The sequence below is a fragment of the Megascapheus bottae genome, chromosome 6 (genome assembly GCF_031878675.1).
Source record: "Megascapheus bottae isolate mThoBot1 chromosome 6, mThoBot2.hap1, whole genome shotgun sequence".
NCBI classification, from domain to species: domain Eukaryota; kingdom Metazoa; phylum Chordata; class Mammalia; order Rodentia; family Geomyidae; genus Megascapheus; species Megascapheus bottae.
In genome coordinates this window covers 40,863,499-40,885,321 of record NC_143514.1, presented here as the reverse complement: position 1 = coordinate 40,885,321, position 21,823 = coordinate 40,863,499, and the positions used below count along the sequence as shown (strand labels likewise).

The following is a 21,823-nucleotide window of genomic DNA, read 5'->3' as shown; positions in this document are numbered from 1 at the left end:
CTATTGTTATCTAGGATGATGCTGGTACCAATGTTAGAAAGTAAAGCTTTCAATAATAAGCTGCTCAGAAATTTAGAATGTTATTTTAATCATGTTCACTTGGCATCAGTATACTTAAGCATGGCATAACCAAACAAATCCAGTTCCTAATACAATAGCATTGCCTAGAAATGTGAAACAAAAACAATATGAGAACCTATATCATAGAGGTTGATTAGAACTAAAAGAAAATGTGAGAAAACACCGAGGATTTAATTTTTTTTTTTTTTTTTTTTTTGCCAGTCCTGGGCTTGAGCTCAGGGCCTGAGCACTGTCCTTGGACTTTCTCAAGGCTAGAGCTCTACCACTTGAGCCTCAGCACCACTTCCAGCTTTTTCTATATATATGTGGTACCAAGGAATCGAACCCGGGTCTTTGTGCATGCTAGGCAAGCACTTTAACCACTAGGCCAAACTCCTGGCCCCGAGGATTTAATTTTTATAAAGATGATACATAATCACAATAAAATACACCAGACGGGAAGATGTGAGGTGCAGTAAGATATGCACTGAAATGCTACCAATCAGAAATAAGCTTGGGTACTGATTGAGAAGCTTTACTCCTCACACACCACCTCTCATGCATGTGTGCAGGTAGGAATGTAAAGCAATGCCAGTAGACTTCATGTGGGCACGGTATATGCATGTAATCCCCGCACTAGGATTGAGGCAAAAGGCTCAATTAATGAAACTATGTTTGGGAAAAAAAAACAGAACAACAACAAAAGCAACTAATTTTACTCAGATAGCATAGTGAAAGTAAATTGAACCTGAAAGAATCATTGCTGAATGAATGTCTTGTACATTCTTTTTTTTGGTGTGTTCAGGGGCTTGAACTCTGGACCTAGGCTCTGTCCTTGAGCTCTTCAAATCAAGGCTAACACTTTACCCTTGAGCCAAGCACCACTTCCGTCTCACGTCCTTTGTGCCAGGACTGGCTTTGAACCTTGATCCTCAGCTACTTAGCCTCCAGAGTAGCTAGGATTACAGGTGTGAGCCACTGTGCCTGGCTTTCTTTCCATATATATATATATATATATATATATATATATATATATATATATATCCCATTTCCTTCCCACCACCCCCGCCCCTCATCTTGTTTTCCCCTCTTCCCTAACCCATTTCAAATAACCAAATACACATGTACAATATATCAGATAACAATGTGAAATACTGTAACAATATGAGATAATCAAGGGACAGCAAAAGAGGTGAGTGATAACATAGTACATTCAGGGCAACAGTCACTCATTTCCCTCCCCCCCGACCCCAGCCCCTCATCTTGTTTTCCTCACTTCCCTATCCTACTTCAAATAACCAAATAAGCATATATCCAATATATCAGATAACAAAGTGAAATACTGTAACAATATCAGATAACCAAGGGACAGCAAGAGATGAGAGATAACAGTACATTAAGGACAGCAGTCACTCATTATATGACTTTTGTTTCTATATCCTGGAGGTCCTTTCATTTAGCATCATACTATATGGCCTTATGTATCTAGGTTTTGCCTTATTGTAAATCTCTGCTAGGAGAGCCCAAGGTTTCTACTGATTATGACAATGAGGGAAACCACTGAGCCTATGTTCCTAGTCTGGCTTACTTCACTTAATACAATTTTTTCTAAGTCTTTCTTTACAAATGGGGCGATGTCATTCTTTCTGACAGCAGCATAGGATTCTACTGTGTGTGTTTTTTCTTTTTTTAAAACCAGTCCTGGGGCTTGAACTGAGGGCCTGAACACTGTCCTTGGGCTTTCTTTTTTCTTTAAATGTCAGAATAATGTGATATTATAGTTATCTGTTGGCTTTTATAGTTATCTATGACTTTAGGGAAAAGAAGCAGAGATATTATCTGTACAGAGCTCTGTTGGCATGTGTTAAAGTTAAGAGTATGTGTCCAGTTATTGATAATGTCGCACCTCTAGCAATAGCCATACTCACTCACATAGGGAGTGCTTGTCTCCCTTTTATTTCCCTTGGGAGAGAAATTATGGGCCTATAGTGAAATTGTAGTCCTTTTGTTGTCATTGAGATGTAGTGGGGCCTGTCTTTCCCTAATTTGTTTATGGAGAATCACAAGAACAAACAAATTGTATACAGAAGAGCCCTTCAGCAAGGACTTGGCTGATGATAGCTCCTTTTCCCTTTCTTTGCTTTTTTGTTCTAGTTCTAGGGTGTGAACTCAGGGCCTGAGTGCTATTCCTGAGCTTTTGTACTTAAGGTTAGTGCTCTACCTCTTGTGCATCAGCTCCACTTATGGCTTTTTGATGGTGAAATTGGAGTTAAGATTGTCTTAAAATTGGCACAGGCTGGCACTGAACTGCCATAGAACTTCTCCGCCTCCTGAGTAGCTAGAATTACAGGTGTGAGCCACTGGTATCCAGTTCCTTCTTTTGTATACATCTTTTGGGGGCGGGGGGGGCGCAGAGAGGTGCAGGATGAAGGATGTAGTAAAAGCTGTTTAACCACAGGTCATCATTTGTCCCAGACAAAAATCATTGCAATAATCTCAACTCTGACATGTCTCAAGAATTTCTATTTAAAAAGCATGCCATCTTTTATTTCATAAAGCCATTTCAGAGAGGCAAGCTTATGGTTTTAAGGGCAAACATTCTACTTTGAGGTTATTGGCGAGTGAGAATTGTAAGTATAGCTTAATTTCTAAGTCATCTTCAGTAACCTCTAAGCTCTCTGACGGCAGAACCCACTTATCACACATGTCTTAGATAATCTGAAATTTCAAAGGCCAGGACAATTTCTCTGTCTCAGGAAACTGAACAGGAGGCCCTAACTCACTCAGCAAAGTTGGGAGCCCACAGCTCTATCACCAACATCTGGGACACAGCTGCTACTGATTCCATTGGCCATCTGCTAATAAAAATGGAATGAAATGGAATCTGAAGGGCGTACACACACCTACTAGTAAACATGTTGTATCCTGATAAGATAATTGTAAAATAGGAGTGTGAAATAAGCTTTGACTGTGAATCATCTTAAATTGTGATTGCGGGTTCTGCTTCCTGTGAGTGGTTTGGACACAGGCTAAGGAAGACTCCAATCGGGTGGGGGGAGTTGGCAGGAAAGACACTTTCTACTTCCCACTGCTCTCAGCTGTTTCTGTGGCATCTCCCAACTTAGCTGCCCTCCCTCCATAACCTGGCATGGCTTGAGAGAGGCAGGTGCTGCAGCACCTCGGCCAGCATTGCTGGCAGGAATGTAGCAGTATTTCTCTCTACCTCGTGAATCTCGTTGAATATCAAACACCAGAACTCTTAGTGCCTTGATAAGTGATGCAACACAAGAAGTTTCAGTTACTTAAAACTTCAGGCTTTCCCACCTAAATTGGCTGTTTGAACTGGACAAGGCCCCATTTCTAGACCAGGTTTGGGGAGAAGGTGTAGGGAAGGAGGAGATGGATATATATTCTGTATTCCTTGTGAGAAGCTGTGTTGACAAACAGGCCCATCCATGTAGCTTCCAGGGAGAAAAATCAAACTTTGCAATTAGCCTTGTTTGGATTCAGTGACCACGTTTCCATATGTTGGACCACTTCCAGGAATATTCACCTAGAAGAGGTGGATTGGAGAAGCTACAGTATTGTTACCACCCTAGGTGATTCCTTGTAGTAAATGCACAAAGCACAGCACACACAGCTTTATAATTCTGAATGGAAACACTACCAACGCTGCCACCTTGTTGACAAAACTCCAGTGTGCCTCTTGTCCATTGCTCACCCACAAATATTCTTCCACACATGTCCTGGACTCCAGGAATAAACACTGCTCAGCTCTCCTTTCAGGGGCCACTAATCAACACATTCAGAGGAATATGTGCCTGTGTGATCAGCAGTAATCGGCCCAGTTCCTGACTCTCTGTTCATGTATGCTTACTTGCAGGATGAGAAGGTCAAGCCCTCATGCTCTGCTTCTTATTCCCAGGCCCAGAAATGGCTATTCTTATTGGTACTTGTTTTTTATCACAAGGAGCCATATTTTAGTATGAGATTCACTTTTGGTATTTCTTTCACCAGCCATTTCATCATTGGAAAGAAGGATGCACCCAGCAGTGTTAATTGTAAAAGGGATGGGGGCTTGTTGTATTCATTGTGACATTTTTGCATATTCACACATGTATCCTAATCACATGCAGTGTATCATTTGCCTCCCCAAAGCATATATAATCACCTATGCCTTGATTATGAGGCTATCCTTGATATTGTTCATACTATGTTATTGTCAGTACATTTAGAAAAAAATAGGCATTTGGATGCCGTTGGCTCACCCTGTAATCAATCTAGCTAGTCAGCGGAGGCTGAAATCTGAGAATCACAATTGAAGCCAGCTTGAGCGGAAACTCTAGTTAACCAGCAAAAAACCAGAACTGGAGAAGTGGGTCATGTGGTACAGCACAGCTATAAAAAGCAACATAAGAGTGTATGACTCTGAATTCAAACCTAGTAGGAGGGGATGAATATACATGGCTAGATAATGATTCAGAGCTACAAATGGTTTAAAAAGTGAGATAGTGTTTCTGACATTCATTACATTCTTTAAATGTAATCAATTTCAAGAGTGCTGAAGCCAACCTGGCAAGGTGGCTCATGCTTGTAATCTTAGCTACTCAGGGGGCTGAGATCTGAGGTTCGAGGTTCAAAGCCAGCCCGGGCACAAAAGTACCTGAGACTCTTACCCCAAGTTAACTTCTAGAAAATGTGAAGTGGGCCTTGGCTCATGGGGTAGGGTGGTAGCCTTGAGCTGAAGAGCTCAGGGATAATAGCCAGGCCCAGAGTTCAGGTCCCACAACCCATACACACAAAAAAACGAATGCTAAAGCCATTGTGCTACCTTGCATAATCCACAATTTATGATACTATTTGTTCTCTAGCCAGAAGCCTTATTTTAAAGTCAGGATCAGTAGACTGACTTGGGTGTTTGGCCCTGAGTTTTTGTGCTCAAGGCTGACATTCTACCACTTGATAATGAGACACTTCTCCACTTCTGGCTTCTTGGTGGTTAATCAAAGATAAAAGTCTCACAGACTTTTCCTGCATGGATTGACTTTGAACTTCAGTGATCAGATCGGAGCCTCTTGAGTAACTAGGATTACAGGTATGAGCTACTGGTGCCTGGTTAAGAATCTCAGGGAAAACTAACATTGCTCTCTATTTGGGAGCCCTCAACTTCACTGGCTCCCAAGGCAAAGTGATCGGTGTGAATGCATTTCAGAATGGACCATTTACTAATGGAAGATATTGTAAGGCGGTGGGCCTTTCTGGTTTGAGCTTACAGTTACTGCAGCCCATGCATCATTGGTTCCCTGGGCTTCATGTCCTGCTGCTGTCTTACCATTCACTGATAGAAACTAGCTGAGTCTTACTGTTGGATCAGCCTATCACCCAAATAAAAGCTCATGAAAACGAAGTATTGAACTGGATCAGGGAAGTAGTATTAACACCATCAGTCTTTGCTGTTAGCTTTCCTTATCTGCTCCCAGGCTTCAGGCTTTTTCCATGGTTCTCCTGTTCTGCCAGTGAGAGAGTGGATCCTTAGCCATTTTCCTAACGAAGGACCTTTTAGATATTGGTTTACTCTCTGTAATTATTGCCAGATCTCTATGTGAGAGCCTCCTAGAAACACATTTTTGAAATGTGAGTCTTCGTGTAGGCTGAAATTCTGCTCTTTCTGTGTACAATCCTGCTTTCCTCCTCCAGAGGGCCTCACAGGACAGAACCACTTGGAGCTGAGCAGGCCACTTCACACCCTCATTGCACACAGAAATAAGCCAAACACATTGAACATTGGAGGATTGTTTCAGCATTCTCCCTTAAAGCTTCATGTTCTTTCTTAGTACCTTTTCTTTTCTAGCTTTTAATTCTATCAAAATGATTTTTTTTTTGTTAGAGCAGCAATTAATGTTGATAAAACATGGGTGGAGACTGGCTGAGAAACAATGCATGTTTTTGCTTGAATTCAGATGCTGGAGCACTGTCCCTGAACTTCTCTGTACCCAAGGTTTGTGCTGCACCACTTAGCCACAGAGCCACCTCCTGCCTTTTCTCAGTAGTTTATATCGGAGACCCTGCGTGAATTGGCTTCAAACCATGATCCTCAGATCTCAATCTCTTGAGTAGCTAGGATTATAGAGAGTCATCAGGGCCTAGCTTAGATCCAGTGTTTTTTAATCAGTAAAAAAGATGAATTTAGTTTAGGTTTTCAGTACATGGATAATTATGTGCAAATTATGTACAGTAAGTGCAGTGGTGAATGTATTATATTAATATATACATGGTAATAATTATGTATAAATTATTTACAATCACAGTAAGTACAGTCATGAGTGTATTGTATTAATATATTATACAACAATTATTTCAGTGTACTACTGTAATAAATTATTACAATATACTCACAATGTATTTACTGTTAAATATACCTTGTCACATAGAAGTTTTTTTCTTTTTTATTAAAGGTTTATTAACATCGATTTTTACATCATTTTTCAAATGATGTGTTTAACAAACAAGTACTCAAGGAGGAAATCTCTATATACAATCACTGGCACTTAGATTTTAGGACATAATCAAAATTAGGCTGAGGGTTTCACGTAGAAGTTTTAAAAGTCTGCATTCCCGTGGGTGGTCACATTAGATGTCATTGCTTTAGAAAAGTGTCCCTTGGTTATGGACATCTTGATACCTTGAAGAACTGGGTCCCAGGACAAGGCAAGGCCTGACCTGACAGTCAGCCAAAGGGCAGCAGACAATAAGAAGGGTTGAGAGAGAGCCCCGGGAAGAATTTGCTGCTGTTTCTGGTAAGCAGTGGGTGCCTGGAGCCGTGCATGAGGCAGCCAATTGTGAGTTTGTCATGTGCAGCTCAGTGAGCATGCTGGAATCTCTCACTTGGCATTTAGGCCACTGTGGGATTTCAATGCAGAGCCTAGCACCTTTGTATTTGAGCAACTCACATCTCACAGTTGGAGTTCAAAGTTACAGGGAAACCAGAACACTTTTCATATAAATCTCTTAATATGTCACATGATGAAAGGATAGACACAAGCTAGTGAATTACAAGTTTGTCTTCCGGATATTGGATCTCATTACATTTTTCCATCTAGTGGTCATTTGACCCTGAACTAGAATATGAAGATTGGGAGGGAAAAAAGTAAATTAGTTTTGAAAGGGGTTTTACTGAAGCAGTCAAGCTGGAGTGATTTATTTAGGGTAAAAGTAATGACATATCATTTACATCATAACCAACCTATAATTACACTTAAAATAGCCCAATCTTGGAACTGTGTGCTGCTGGCCCACACGTGTTATTCTAGCCACTAAGGAGGCTGAGATGTGAAGATCCTGGTTTAAATCCAGCCTAGGCAGGGAAGTTTCTGAGACTTAACCACTTAACCAGCAAGAAGGTTAGAAGTAGCACTGTGACTCAAATGGTAGAGTGCTAACCTTGAGCAAAAGCTAAAGGTCAGTGCTTAGGCCCTGAGTTCCAGCCCTAGGACTGGCACAACATTTTGAGTAACAGACCAGTTATGATGTATGTGTGTTTAATATGAAATTATGTATTATAACTTTTACCCAAAATTTGTCTGGCCAACATAGTAAGACTCCATGCCTTAGAAGAATAAACATGCTGTCTACTTTGTTTACATGCAAAGGTAGATAAAAGAGCTTGCTTTAACTGCCTTAGGCTTTAATGTATGTATACAATTATTTGCAGGAAATATATATATATTAAAAGTATATATATATATATTAAAAGTAACAGCATACTTATAGTTGGTAGATTTCAACAGAAGTCAGGTGATGATAGCCTAAGGCTACATAAGTAGCAAAAAGCAAAGCTGGGTTCAGAGCCCTGTGTGCCTTATCACATGACTTCTAAGGCTTTGAAAAAGACTAATCAGAAGCTAGGCTTTAAAATAGCTTGTTTTCTTTTAATATTGTAATATTTGATGAACTGTACGCAGATTTTTTGCCAGGCCTGGGGAGTGAACTCAGCACCCGAGCACTGTCCTTGGGCTTTCCTCAAGGCTAGAGTTCTTCCATTTGACCCACAGCGCCACTTCTGGCTTTCTCTGTGTGTGCGGCTTCAGGTATGCTAGGGTAACACTCTACCAGTAGGCCACAGTCATTGCCCAGATTTGATTATTTGCTATCTGGTACTGAAAAATTGATATTGTTCTGTTTGGCATTTAGGTTTTCCAAGGACATTAGTGCAGGCGGAAGCCCTGGACAGAATCTGTGACCTGGATCTAGTGATCAGTTTGAACATTCCATTCGAAACACTTAAAGATCGACTTAGCCAACGCTGGATTCATCCTTCTAGTGGACGAGTGTATAACCTGGACTTCAACCCACCTCACGTGCACGTAAGAATAGATACACAAAGAGCTTTCACAAGCTAAACAAAAAGTGACAAACATTTGAAAGTGAGTAGGGGCCATGGATAGACTGCTAAAAATACATCTTCATGTCTAAAAGATTAAAAATGAACCCTAGGATCCTCATGCATTCCCATTAATTACAAAACGATTAGAATTGAGTATAAATGGAATATTACTTATTGCAGAAAATTTCTTTATGGTGCTAAGATGGCTTCTCTACTGAGATCTCTTTGAAAAACGTACATAGTTCTGTTCCATTATTAGATTCATCTAAGCCTTACTATATTGCATGAGTTGGCAGCAGCTGGCAGGGTTAGATGTTAGTGTAATAGGAAAGTAAAACAATGAGGTAGGAGTTATGAACATTCAAATGGAAAAAGAGAAGTCCACTACAAGTGCTTTATATTTTAGTATTCAAATCTACTGATGGAAAAATTAATTTAAAAATTTTTGCTGCTGAACTAGTGACCCTGTAAGCTATCTGTAAAAGAACAGCTGCACTTAGGATACTACTTAAAGTTGGAAGTGCTAAAGAAGTTAGGCTAGCAGCCGACATACCCCACTCCTTCATGGAAGGTGGTATCCCTGCCTCCTAGGAGGCTTTTGATTCTTCTAGAAGGCATGTGGTGTTTGCTGGTATTCTGAAATCTCCAGTGTCGAAGCTAATAAGCATCAAACATGCATGGGATAATTACAATAAATCACAAGTATAAGTCATACACCCAAGACCCTGACCTGTAATGGAATTTCATTGTGTTTCAAATTTATGGTCGGTTTCTGATGAGCCACTTGAGCTATTGGAGGCTTTTGGTTCTGCTCCAGCGTGCTTCTGACAGATTTGTTTCTTGTGAGTCTTCACTGGCAAGTAACAGCTGTGGACAGGGGATTCCATTTTGCTACTTGCAAGTAGGTGTACTTCCTATTTGTAGTATACTTTAAGGTATGCTAATTCTTGAACTCAGGACCTGAGCACTATCCTTGGACTTTTCTCAAGGCTGGAGCTCTACTACTTGAGCCACATCACCACTCCCAGCTTTTTTTTTTTCTATGTGAGTGGTACCGAGGAATTGAGACCAGGTCTTCGTGAATGCTAGGCAAGCACTCTACCACTAGGCCACACTCCTGGAATAAGCTGTTATTTTATAACAGTTATTTGAATAATCTAAGATACATTTTAGAGACATGAAAACTGACAGAAGACTGGAGTGAAATGTCTTTTCAGAAAGAGTTTTTCCATATTAAGGACCCAAACTTTGGAAGATAGGACAGGAAAATTTAGGGTGATACGATACTGTGATTTTTATATTGAGGGATAACAGAGTGACATTGTCTGAAGGCTGCAGCTGCTGGAGGAGGTTGCCTGGTATTGAGATGAAACTAAAAGTGCCACTGGTCAACAGCACTGGACATGTTTAGGAAGATGTAAGCAGCAATTAAACTTTTCCTATCTGCTCTCAGAATGAAACCCCAGGTGTGCCCATCATATGCTTGGATTCCAAGATGAAGACATGGTTTTGCACAGGACAAGGTCTGATCTCTGGAATGGCCCAAATTGTTGGTCATGTTAACCAGGCTTTCTATTTATAGGGAATCGATGACATCACTGGAGAACCATTAGTCCAACAGGAGGATGATAAACCTGAAGCTGTGGCTGCCAGGCTAAGACGGTACAAAGATGCTGCGAAGCCAGTCATCGACCTATACAAGTGAGTGTGCTTCCATAATCTCATGGTGAAGGATCAGCCAGAAACTTGGGAGTCTCTTGGGACAGTCACTGAGCTGAGATGGGCAGTGTTTCTTCAAGCTAGATACATCCTAAAGGCCCATTACCTCTCCACCCCAAAGGTGGGTGAAATGTTAGAGTTAATATGTGGGAGGTAAAGTGTAGTTTTTTATTCAGGAACTTTTAGAACACAAGGTTGTAAACTCAATCATTTGTCTGTTCTGGATTTAAAATCACAACTATTTTACATCTAGTTCTGGGGTTTGAACCAGGCTCTGTTTGCAACTGGATACAACAGCCTAGAATCCACCCAGGTCAGAGCTGCCTGGAGTTCCACATTCCCTATCATGCCTAAAACTCTCCTCCCTTTTCAGGTAGAGCTAGGGTAGCACCCAGGGCCTCCTTTGTTTTTGTTTGTGCCGATTAAACACATATTCAGTCCAAAGACTTTTCTAATGACTGCAGAGTCCTTGAAGTCTTTTTATTTTCTAAACTTCAAGTTTATGGTTTTAACTTTTCTCTGTTAAACTCCACACAAACATAGCCAAACCACATTTTTATATGGAAGAGTTCAAAATATAGATTATCTCATTCAATTAAATAGAGATGTAAAAGAGATGGTAGGTGTAGCTCAGAGGTGGAATATTTACCTCATATTCATATCAGTCCCTGGGTTCAAACCCCAGAACTGAAAGTGAAATAGGCCTAGTAGCAAAAGATTCCTGGTTTTTTTTTTTTTTAAAGGTTGTGCTGTAATCTATTTCTTGACTATTAGCTGCCCAGTTTAACCAATCTTTAGCTTAGATATTCTGATCTTGTAGTGCATCCTGGATTCCATGGTTGCCTGTTGCAAGGAACATGGGGTTCTGGAGGAACAAGGTTTGAAGAGCAGTTATTAAGACTGTTTTTGGGTCTCCCCTACAAAGGGGAGAACAATAAGGCGTTTCCTGGCAAATACATCAGACTTATAGATGCTCAGGCCTTGTTTCCTTGTACCAGTCAGAAGCACATTTGAAGGGGGTATTTGGGTGCTTTAAGAGATGTGGAATAGACACCATGAGATCTTCCTGGAGCTTCATCTAACCCAATACCTGTTAAAAAGAAACTGAAATAACTTGTGAATGGACTGTTTTTCAGGAGCCGAGGAGTTCTTCACCAATTTTCTGGGACAGAGACTAACAGAATCTGGCCTTACGTGTACTCACTTTTCTCGAACAAGATCACACCAATTCAGTCCAAACAAGCATTCTGAGCCTGCCCTGTGGAAGATCCAGAAAGACGTGGTTGTTCATAAAATCTTGTGTGTGTCTAGTATGGGTGCCGTGCCCATATTAGAAGTTAGCCGAGAAGGCTTGTAGCATCTAGCATCTTTACTAGTTCGAATGGTGAGGTGATAGGAAAACTATGGAGTATATGAAGATCATGAAGAAAGTGACTTTGAACATGTGTCAAGCCCTTCACAAGAACAAGCTGGATGTCAAATGTCTACTCTGTCAAGACTACGGTCTTTTCTGCATGCGAGAGTGGTGGCCTCTGGTTTCCCCCTCTTTGCAAAGGCTGTCCAACTATATCACCAGCAAACCTGAGAACACCCAGGGCTCCAGCCCCAGCTTCTGTCAGTTCTCTGCTGTGTAATTAATGAAATGAAGCTGATTACACTCACTGGCTGCTTCTGCCTTGACTGACTGTGCCCTCATGTTCCCTCCCTTTTTTCCTGGTATAGAGTAACAGTTCTGTGCATCCCTGCATTATGTTCCTGCTCTATCTTTTGACTTCCTAGGCTATTGCATAATATAGGTAATTATTGTATTGCTTTCCCTCCCTCCTGCAAATTCCTCTGAGATGAAAGGGATTGCATTGAATTTTTTTTATGTGCCAGAAACTGAGCCACATGGAGGGTCTTTTTTAAATAGCTAGTCAAACTCATGGATTCACTCTTATGAAAGATTCTCAAAAGCCTTGGGAATCCTCAGGAAATACAGGAAATCCTCACTGATGGAAATGTTGAATAGCAATCATATGTCTTTTGTTAACTCAAGACAAAATGAATTTTGAACATGCTGCTAGATATATTTTCTTTAGAAGTGACCCAGATAGATCATAGTGAGGAGAATGGAGCCTGCAGGGTAGAGGAAACATTGCTCTAGGTATATGTAGATTGAGCAGGACAGCATTATAATTATGGGAAAACAAAAAATTATTTCCCCGTTCTTGCATAAAGATGCGGTCTTTGGGCTGACCATAAAGTCTCGAAATTAAGATATAATATTTTGTCTTTCATTGCATCAATAAACCATTCGTTGAAATATGTTCCTGGTTTCCAGACTTGGTGGCCACCTTGAATAATTCTTGCTTTCCTCTGGGAAAATAGTGAAAGTTTCCTGCTGCCTTATGAATTTGTCACTTCTTCATGATTGATGTTTCCAAGGAAGCGTCTCTGAATGGCTGTGTCTTTTGTCAAACTATTCAAATGGGTGAAGGAAAACAAACTATTTGAGCACTTTAATGGTGTTAATACACATCACTAACTTTCTGAAGATGCCCCTATGGGTCCTAAGACTTTTCACTGCCATGTATGTTCAATATAGTAAAGAATCTATCTTTCTATATTATAATACTGCCCAAATTTCTGCCAGTTTTGCTTTGTCTCGTATAAGTGGTTCCTTGGCATATTATGGTAAAAATGCAGACTAGTGTTTATCCTGTCCCGTCCATCCCTGAGAAATGCAGTTGTTTACATTTTAGTGTTCTTTAACTGCATATATCAAGTTCTGGTCTGAAGCCTGAGTGCATCAGTATATCAATTGTAAGCACTTTATGAAATGCATTTGGATGTCAGCTGATGGAGATGAAGTGAAATCAAGTAGATGAAGCCTGGGTTTCCTGGGTAACTACATAGACTTCCTATATACAATTCTGACAGTGAAGGAGAATTTGTACAATTTGGAGGAATGTTGCTATGGAAACAACTTCTGAAACTGGAAAATAGAGTTTAAAGTTCTTATAGATGACTCTAAGATGAGAGTATGTGCTTTAAAAAATTGTATGGTTCTCTTTATTTCCCCTCCTTCGGCACATTGCTTCTGGAATTTCTGAGAAGAATAATAAGGACCAGATCCCCGATTTTTAATTATGTTTTGTAGTCAGTTATGTAGAGAGGGGTTCAGTTACATTCATCAGGTAGTGGGTCTATTACTTTGTGAATATTGGTCACCCTTCCCATGTTTTTCTTCCACTTTCCCCTCCCCTCATCTTGTTGTTCCCCTTCTCTTCCCTATTTCAAATAAATACATACATGTATGTGCAATATACCAACTACCAAGTTCAGAAACAGTAACAACATAAGATAAACTATAAGGGGAAAAAAGAGAAAAGAAATAACTTCACATAGTACACTAAGAACAATACTCATAAAGATAAACCTCTTGTTTCCATATCCTGGTGCTCATTTCCCTTAGCTTCATCCTATATGTCATATATACTTAGCTTTTGAGCTACTGTGATCCTCTGCTAGGCGAATCCTAGACATAAACTAAATTACAAATGAGGGAAACCATGGAGCCTATGTTTCTTTAGTTCTGGCTTACTTCACTTAATATGATTTGTCCAAGGCTTTCTATTTCCTTATGAATGTGGTGATGTCAATCTTTCTGATGGCAACACAGATTTCCATTGTGTAAACATCACATCTTGATCCAGTCATCTACTGAGGGGCATCTGGGTTGGTTCCCAGATGCATGGCTTGTGCTCTACTCCTGCATCCTTTACTCTCTTCCTTTTGCCAGTCCTATAGATGATCCACATGGGGTAACTCACTGAGTAGTGGCACAATTTGCTCTGTTGAGATCTCTGTTAAAAAGTCTTTTGTTAGGCAGGACTAGGAAGATGATGGCAACAAACTTGTTTGTGAAAATAAAATTTAACTTGAAACTGGACAGAAGTAAGATTGAAGTAATATATATATTTCCTAACACACACACACACACACACACACACACACACACACACACACACCTTAGTGTTATGCATGTAGTTCCCTCACAGTTAAGCGGAGTGAATACCTTGGAGGGTTTCTTCATATTCTAGCTGGGCCTTGCACTACATGGTTCTTTCCACTTCCTAATACAAGTTGCTTCCCATCACCTGAACGGTTGTCCTATTTACTGGGAACTTGGAAACACTGTATTTATGCCCTCCACACTAAGGCAACTTATGATAGGTGCCATCTTTATTATTTTTTGCCAGTCATGGGGCTTCAACTCATGGCTTGAGCTTCATCCTTGGGCTTTTCTCAAGGCCAGAGTTCTACCATTTAAGCTACAGCACTACTTCCGATCTTTTTCAGTGTATGTGGTACTGAGGAACCAAACCCAGAGTGTCATGTATGCTATAGGCAAGCACTCCCACAAGGATAAATTCCAGGCCCCGACAGGTGCCATTTAAAATATTGTCATTATATAGTCGCTATGCAGGGGGTTACAGCTGCATGAACCATACAGCAAGTATAATTCTTTTTGAGCCATTTCTTGAATGCCTATGGAATTAAATGTGGACTTTCAAGACCTTTACACCTACCTCAAGGAAGCTTTAGAATTAAATCTTTAGGATTTCCAAACAGAAGACAGGCCCAGGTTAAATGTATTGGCTAGGCCCTGCTGCTTATATCTAGTATCACTGGTACTCATGCCCCAGTTTGATTTTCCTGAGCTTTTTTCTGGATGATTAATGCTTGTCTGGCTCTAGGTAAATCAAGCCCCTAACCGTGCTTAGTTCTACTTGTGGCCACGTAAGAATTGCCGACATCACTGAAGTGACTTATGAGATTGTTCTTTTCTCTCCCCTTTGTTAATCAAAGGAAATGGAGTCAGAGGCCTTCCAAAGTTGTTATCTATCAGTGACAGGTCATTTTGGACCCAAGGTACTCTGCTGAGCAGGCAAACCTTTGTCTTGTCTGCCTTTTTGGCATCTGTTGTACCGTGAGCCTGCAGCGCCTTTACCCTTCCCACTCTTCCTGGCCCTGCTTCCCCACATAGAGTTCTGAGCTCTGCAGAGCTGTTGATAAACTGGTCACCTCTTCACCTTTATCCCCTTTAAACAGGGCCCTGAGGATAAACTCATCTTTCTGAACATGGAATATGGACCACAATGTAGCCCTTGACTCTTGTAACACTGTCTCTGCAATGTACTCTACCACATTAATATGATTCTGAGGGCTGCCCCATTTTGTTACCATTGCCCATTCACTTCTCATGCTTCTTGTCTTGCCTTCTTCAGGGAGCTCTTCCCTGAGCACCCTATCTCCAATAGCCTAGCATCAGATGAGTTCCAATGTTGTCAAAATCTTAAATGATACTTTAGTTGGGAAGAAATGCCAGTGTGGGTGGGGGGAGGGGACTCAAGGCTCTGCTGCAGGGGCTTTCCCCACAATTGAAAAGTTACAGACAGAATAATTTTTAAAAGATGGTGTGTAGGCTTGGTGCGGCTTACTATAAACCTACTATGGTAGAGTCGGAGCTTGAAATGAGCCTCACCACAAAGTCAGTGAGACCCCCATCTAAATACGCAAGTGCATGTCTGTAACCCCAGCTATGTGGGTGATATAGAAGGGTCATGCTGAGTCTGGCCCAGGTTAAAACACAAGACTGAAAAACAACAAAAACCAAAAACTGAACCAAAACTGAAGAGAGGGATATGGCTCAAGAGGGAACGAACCTGCTTTGCACATACAAAAAGCCCTTTGATCAAACCTCATTGCTACCCACAAAAAGTAAAACATATCGAAAACTTAAGTTTTTTTTTAATTAGTTCTACAACCTGAGTTGCATGTTTGACTTCAGCTAAGAGTTTAAGCTTACTGGAGCCCTTTGCTTAAGCACAAAGAATGCATATTTCTGAATATGTTAAGTTGTTGGCACTGTCAGTATTCTGTGTTATACACATTTCATGTATCTTCTAAATTGTCAGCAATTGCCTATGGTAGTAGATATCTTGATTATCTTGTCTCTTTGTCTTTAAACACAGAAACAATCCTATTTATTTAAGCATACGCTTTCATATACCTGTAGGGATTCCTCAGGAAATCCCATGGGCCCTTCCCCTGCCTTTTCCTGGACTGGGCTTTCCAGTCATGAACTGGTAAAACAATGTGTTTGCTTCAGCCTGGATTTTTGATTCATAGAGCTCTGGTGTTGGCATGAAAAGTGGGTGGAGGTGGTAATTGCATATAGTCTAAGAACAACCATGTGTCATCTTTACTGTGGGGTCATAGGCTTTTAAATTAGTGGATGAATTTAATTTGTTCAGTTCTCTTTTGACACTGTCTTTCTGTGCCTCAGATGACCTGCCAGAAAGGCAGTTCATGGTGTAAGTTGCTTTCGTTCTATCCTTTACCAGTTGAAGTTAACTCCCATTCTGCTTGGGGTCACAAGAGAAGAACACAGCAACTGATACCAGATATTTCTTTTAATATGAGCATATGATCTGGTCATAAGTTGTTACTCATTTTCAGGTATAATTCACCTGGCCTGGTTTCTAGATGAGGAGAACATGCCAGTATTGGAAAACCATGAAGCCATATTTCAACGATGAAGGCAAACCTGCTTCTTGCCTGTGTTGAAACAATAAAATTAAAATTGTCCCTTAATGCCATGTCTTATCTTTGTTGCAGCAAATTGCATGTCTCTTGCCTAAATAAGTGCTACTATCTGTGTGCTCCAGGGTTTTTCTCAATTTGATCTTCATGTGTGTGTGGTATGAGACAGATAGGGTAGAGCATATCATGGGGACAACTGTTCTCATGTGTACTATCCCGGTGATTAGGCCATTGTGGGGAGCTAAGTATCTTTAAAAAAGATGTCTTTCCAAAGAATCGACCTACCGCATAGTTTTTCCCTGGGGTACAAATGATTCTGTATTTAAGTTAGAGAAAAGGGAAGGAAAAGTATAAAGTGCCATAGACCATGAAATTCTCAAAGAGTTTTTATAGTTTTAGGAGAATTTGTACTACTGATTTTTATATATTCATGCTTTTGAGATGAGCAGATCTCTGGGGAGATGGTTGAGTTACGATGGCATTTCACTGTGATCACTCCTGAGTTCAAGCCAGTCTTCTATAACCCAGTGCCACCTGCCTTTTGGTTTACTGTCTTATGAAATGTCAGCTCCCTTTTCCCAAGAGCCTTGTGTTTACAATGAGTCAGAGTTTTCCCGCAGTGTCACAGCTGTCAGCCATTGGATCTATGTGCTTAATTCAAAGTATCAAAAACAGTTATCTGTTTTGTGTGTGTGCTATCCTAGCTAGTAATTGATTGTATTATTAGTTATTTTGGTTATCTTGCCTGAAGATTGATTTGTACTTCGCCATTTGATAGAAATAAAGTTTTTCTGCTTATAACTAGTCAACTCATTTACTATTTGTATAGTGGTTCACACTTGACACAATAACATTTCACAGTGCTATCCTTTCTTGCCATTCAGCAGCTACTATATTGTGAGACCTCTTTAATTTGCTGATAAAGAAAATAAAAATAGTGTTATATGGATAAGGTGAGAGCTCATGACAAAGCAAGGTCTTGAGACAAGAGTGGGGGACCTGCAGATTCATAACTAATCCTAGCTGCTTGGAAGGCTGAGAATGAGAGGATTGTCATTTAAGGCCAATCTGGCAGAAAAGGTCATTAGGCTCCTCATCCCATAAGTAAAGACAGTAGGGTTCAGCTGTCATCTAAAATTATGTAGGAGACTGAGTTTTACTCAGGCTAGCCTGGGTAAAACTACATGAGGCTCCAAGTCTGCAAAGAAAAGTGGATGTCATGTTATGTGATTGTGATCTCGGCAGTAATCAGAATCCTGGAGTAGGCAGATGGGGACACACAGGTATGCATGAGGTGTGAAGTGACACTCTATCCTAAACATAGCCATTGAATAACAGAGCTGGAGTCAGGGCTCAGTGAAATGACACTAGAGTAGTGAGCAGGAGTTCAAACCCTCAGTAGCATCCCCCAGTAGTTATAATTCCCAGTCTCCTTGTTTTTGTACCACATCAGATCACTTGTTTGTATACCTTAAATGACTTGCTTGTCCAGCACCTTAGCCATTGTAAATTTTAGTTACTTTCTTTAATGTTATTCTAGATTTTTTCTTTTTTCTTTAATTCTTGAACCAACTATGACACAAGTGGGTTCTGTCTCCATTACAGTTTAGGAAACTAGATAAGATTACATGACTCATAAGATAAGAAGCTATGGTGTTACTCAGCAAGAGTAGAGACCGCCAGCCGGATGGTCAGATTGGAGCTTGAGCATGGAAAAAATGCCTCCTCCAGGAATCAGTCTGCTGAGCCAGAAAGAGAGAATAAAGACCCCAGCCTTTCTTATGTATGGAATAGAAGACACATCATAGCCCCAAAAACACTCCTGCAAAACAAGACAAAACAAAAACCACTCCTGCAGGAACTCAGTACAACAATGGGTAAAAGATATGAACCAAGACAGATAATTCACAAAAGAACAACAAATGGCAAGTATATGACAAGATGCTAGAAGGCCTCACGATTAGCAAAATAAATAGAATGGTGCAATGCCATTTTTAACTATCTCTCAAGAGTTAAAACTACTGCCCCCGGGGTTAGAACACCTGTCTAGTAAGAATGATGCCTTGAGTTCAAACCCCAGCATCACTAAACATAATGCTTGATGCTGGTGGCTTATGACTGTAATCCTAGCTACTCAAGAAGCTGAGATCTGAGGATTGCAGTTAGAAATGAGACAATGTAAGAAAGTCTGTGAGACTCTTAACTCTGACTAACCATACACACACACACATACACACACATGGCCAGAAGCAGAGCTGTGGCTTAAGTGGTATGATGCAAATCTGCTAGCCTGGAGCATAAGAATCCAGGGACAGCAGCCATATCCTGGGTTCAAGATCTTCATGTGTATATGCATGTGTAAGTAAACATACATACATGTGCATAATATATGTGTGTGTGTACACATACTAATAATACTCATGATTGGGGGATTATAATGTAATCTCATATGCTGTCTCAAGACAGAAATTGGCAGTCATTTTGGAGTACATATTGCCAGAGTGCCATAAATTTTCAATTACAATTCCTTTTTTCTTTCTATGTATGTTTTTTTTTAGGGCATGGTGATTTATTTATTTATTTTAATTTTTTTTATTGTAATTAGTAAAAGGGTTACATGATATTTGCCAGATAGAAGGTGCATTAATTCACATACATTGATACCCTTTCACATGTCTTGGTACCCATTTCCCTCCCCCCCCACACCCCCCACCCGTCTTGGTTTTCCCCCCTTACCTATCAAATTTCAAATATCCAAATACAAATAAATTCAATATATCAGATAACAAAGTGAGATACTATACCAATATGAGATAACCAATGGACAGCAAAGGAGATGAGAGACAACATAGTACATTAAGGACAACAATCATTCATTATATGGCTTTTGTTTCAATATCCTGGAGGTCCTTTCAATTAGCTTCACATTATATGGCCTTATGTATCAAGATTTGGCTCTATTGCAAATCTCTGCTAGTAGAGCCCAAGGTTTCTACTGATTATGACGAATGAGGGAAACCATTGAGCCTAAGTTCCTTTGAGTCTGGCTTACTTCACTTAATATGATTTTTTCTAAGTCTTTCCATTTCCTAACAAATGGGGCGATGTCATTCTTTCTGACAGCAGCATAGAATTCCATTGTGTACAAATACCACAACTTGTTGATCCACTCATCAACTGAGGGACATCTAGGTTGGTTCCATATCTTTGCTAGGGTGAATAGTGCTGCAATGAACATTGTTGTGCTAGGGGGTTTAGTATGTCCTTGTTTCTGGATGGTTGGGTAAATGCCAAGTAGTGGAATTGCTGGGTCATAGGGGAGTTGTTGTACCGAGAATCGAACCCAGGTCTTCGTGCATGCTAGCCAAGCACTCTACCACTAGGCCAAACTCCCAGCCCCACAATTATGATTCCTTTGATCATATTATTTTGTTTCAGGGAGGTATCTACAGAATTGAATGTGCAGAAAATTGCATATGCGCCACAGAACCCACCCTGTAGTTCCCTTCATATTAGCCCTCAGTCCTTCAGCTTTCCTGCTCCCCATCCTTCCCATGCCCCAGGGAGAGAGTCAAAGGTGGGGAAAATGACAACTGAGGTTGCTCTGGTTTCCAGTTCTCTTTTCCTTATTTATTGTTTTTCTCCAAAGAGTTTGTGTCTGACAAGATTCATCCTCATCTCAAAGGTTTTGGATTTTGGAAACCAAAATCAAAGGAAGACCCTTATCACCCTCTGTGCTTGTCTTATTTTCTTTCTTTCAGGTAGTATGAGACCGAAGAGCTAAGCTTTGAATTGGAAGATTAAGACCAAAGAGTTTGGCTAATACTTCTAAAAGTTTTTCCTGGCTCTAGTCTCTTTTTTCTGTGTTGTTTTGTTTTGCTTTCACTTTGAGATAAGAGTCCCACTTGTCTCCCAGGCTGGTCTGGGCCTCATGATCCTTCTGCTTCCACCTTCCATGTGCTAAAGTTATAGATGTGTGTCACCACACCCAGTTCTGTACTGCCTTTTACACGCATGTATTTATGCATGGAAAAAGTAGAAGAAAGGTCTAGAAGAATCAAGAGTTGGTGAAAATTGGGAAAACATAATTCTATCATATACTTGGAAGCAGATAGAACTTGACATTTGGACATGACATACCCTCCAAATTAGACAAGTGGAAATAAAGTCAAAGTGACGCTTAGATGTCTTAAGAAGGAGCCAGAGGGTACATCTCTTTCAGTTCCTCCTGTCTGTGGACATGATTAATATTTGGACCCTTAAAGGACCTCCCAAGCACTCTGCTAATATTTCTTCTATTGTTTCAAACACATTCTGTCCTTACTGTAATAGTGCTTCAGTAGCTGAAGAAAAATATTAATACTCATCCACCTTGAATTTTAATTTTATTGACCATCTTATAGCTTATCTAAACAGAGAAACCTGCATAGAGAAAGCAAGAGTGCAAAGGCCAGGATCTCAACAAGCACTCTTCCAGAGCAGGGCTTGTGTAAACTGGAGAGGAGGGGAAGCAAGCATATGTTTGGAGTGAATGCATGCCTTTTTCATTCTTGAATACCTGTATACTTGCACTTCTTGGTGTTGGTTGGATGTCTTTTTTTTATTTTTTTTTTTTGTTGTTGTTGTTGTTTTTTTTTTTGCCAGTCCTGGGCTTGAGCTCAGGGCCTGAGCACTGTCCTTGGACTTTCTCAAGGCTAGAGCTCTACCACTTGAGCCTCAGCCCCACTTCCGGCTTTTTTCTATATGTGGTACCAAGGACTCAAACCCGGGTCTTCATGCATGCTAGGCAAGTACTTTAACCACTAGGCCAAACTCCCGGCCCCTTTTTTTTATTTTTTAAAGAATTTTTTTAAAATTTTTTTTCATCCACACCTTTGTTTTATTATAACTCAGGAAAAACAATGTAAAGAATTTATTAACATTGATTTTTACAACATATTTTAAATGACAAGCTTAACATTCAAGTGTTCAAGGAGGGAATCTCTATTTACAATCACTGGGACTTAGTATTTAGAACTTAATCACAATTAGGCGAAGGGTTTCTATGTCATAGAAACATTAATTTATGAA

At 40.2% G+C, this 21,823-nt stretch overlaps 1 protein-coding gene across 1 annotated transcript in view; it reads left to right on the top strand.

The window, feature by feature from the left end:
• Ak4 (adenylate kinase 4) overlaps positions 1–13,198 on the top strand; it is a 49,720-nt gene extending 36,522 nt beyond the window's left edge. Inside the window, exons 4-6 of the mRNA XM_090334681.1 lie at positions 8,251–8,423; positions 10,026–10,144; positions 11,299–13,198. Of these exons, the coding sequence (XP_090190807.1) occupies positions 8,251–8,423; positions 10,026–10,144; positions 11,299–11,413 (407 nt within the window). The 3' untranslated portion in view covers positions 11,414–13,198. The remainder of the gene's footprint in view (positions 1–8,250; positions 8,424–10,025; positions 10,145–11,298) is intronic.
• The last annotated feature ends 8,625 nt before the right edge of the window (positions 13,199–21,823 follow it).